The sequence below is a fragment of the Neophocaena asiaeorientalis genome, unplaced genomic scaffold (assembly GCF_003031525.2).
Source record: "Neophocaena asiaeorientalis asiaeorientalis breed wild unplaced genomic scaffold, Neophocaena_asiaeorientalis_V1.1 scaffold268, whole genome shotgun sequence".
Lineage (NCBI taxonomy): Eukaryota > Metazoa > Chordata > Mammalia > Artiodactyla > Phocoenidae > Neophocaena > Neophocaena asiaeorientalis.
The window spans coordinates 3890086-3891392 of NW_020173979.1; the positions used below are offsets into that span (position 1 = coordinate 3890086).

At 62.1% G+C, this 1307-nt stretch overlaps 1 protein-coding gene across 1 annotated transcript in view; it reads right to left on the reverse strand.

The window, feature by feature from the left end:
• FGF18 (fibroblast growth factor 18) overlaps window positions 1-1076 on the reverse strand; it is a 35914-nt gene extending 34838 nt beyond the window's left edge. Inside the window, exons 1-3 of the mRNA XM_024753372.1 lie at window positions 945-1076; window positions 570-748; window positions 28-64 (exon numbers count right to left, since the gene is read on the reverse strand). Of these exons, the coding sequence (XP_024609140.1) occupies window positions 28-64; window positions 570-748; window positions 945-1076 (348 nt within the window). The remainder of the gene's footprint in view (window positions 1-27; window positions 65-569; window positions 749-944) is intronic.
• Between the last annotated feature and the right edge of the window lie 231 nt (window positions 1077-1307).

The following is a 1307-nucleotide window of genomic DNA, read 5'->3' on the forward strand; positions in this document are numbered from 1 at the left end:
GGAGGTCAGAGTCAGAAGCCCACGTACCTGTACCTGGAAGCACAGCAGCAGGAAGTGTGAACACCTGGGGGAGAGAGAGATGGAGAGGCAGTCAGTGGGACTGGAGGGAGGGGAACCCGCGTATAGACAGACAGATACGCAGTCGGAAAGTCAGAAGAACGGCCGGGCGGGTAGACAGAGCCACAGGCACACGGACAGACGTCCAGGCAGGGTGGGCAGCCCCGCGGACGGGCGCTCAGCTAGCCTGGGTGCGCCGCGCCCACATCAAAGGCGGCCCTGCCTGCTTGCCTGCCTGCCGCAGCCTCTCCACTGCCTCCTCCTCCTTCTCCTGGCGGCTCCGGGTTGGAGGGAGGCGCTCAGACTCTCGGCGACGGGACCGGCAGCTCCGAAGGGGCAGAGCCAGCTAGGCTGGAGCTGGTGAGCGCTCGAAGCCGTCGGAATTCTGCGCCTGGGCGCAACGACCCCGCGCCACGGCGCAAACGCTGCCGGAACTGGACAGGCTGCGGTCCCCAAGAACGCAGTTAGGTGCGGAACGTCCTTGCTCGCCCACATTCGCTACTCGCACTCACAGCCACCGGCGCTTGAGTGGGGAGCAGGGAAGGAGCGGGTCAGGCCCAGCCCTCGGGGCGGCTCCACTTAAGGGGGTCGCTTTTACCCGCTCTGTGAGTTCACGCAGGATCGTGGCAGGTCCCAGGCGCCCTCTCGGACGGCTGGCCACCCTATGTGAGCCCTCTTTCAATCTCCGTCCCTGCCGTTGAGGGGAGGGGATCTCGAGGGCGTCTCTTAAGCCCCCACCCCACCCCCACCGACCCCCTTCCAGGGCTCCCGGGTCGGTTCCCGAGATCCCAGCTGGGCTCTCCGGTAGGTGAGCCAGCTTTGGAAACGCACGGCTGCCACCTAGCGTCCCCAAGGCTTCACTGCAGCCCAGCCCGGTCAGGCTATACAGGCCCGGGAGGAGCCAGCAGGACTATGGTCAGCGACCACTCGAGGCCCTTTGCCGGCCTCCAGGCTGAGATTTGCCACTCTTTGCACACTAAGCAGTTTGACTCTTTTAACCAGGTCCCTTCTAAGGGCATCTCTTCTAACCCCCTCCGCCCCTTCAGAGGAATCACTCCTGTCCTTGCCACCAACCTCAAAATGTAGGTGTTCTTGTCACACGTACACTGTCTCACACTGTCTAGACCTCCAGACAGCTAGGCTCTGCTTTGGCCTAATGCTAAGGGGTTTGTCATAGAGGGAAAGAAACTGAACAAGCTCAAAAAGCAAAACTCAGGAATCCGGACTATTTGGTTAAAAACTTCCTGCGT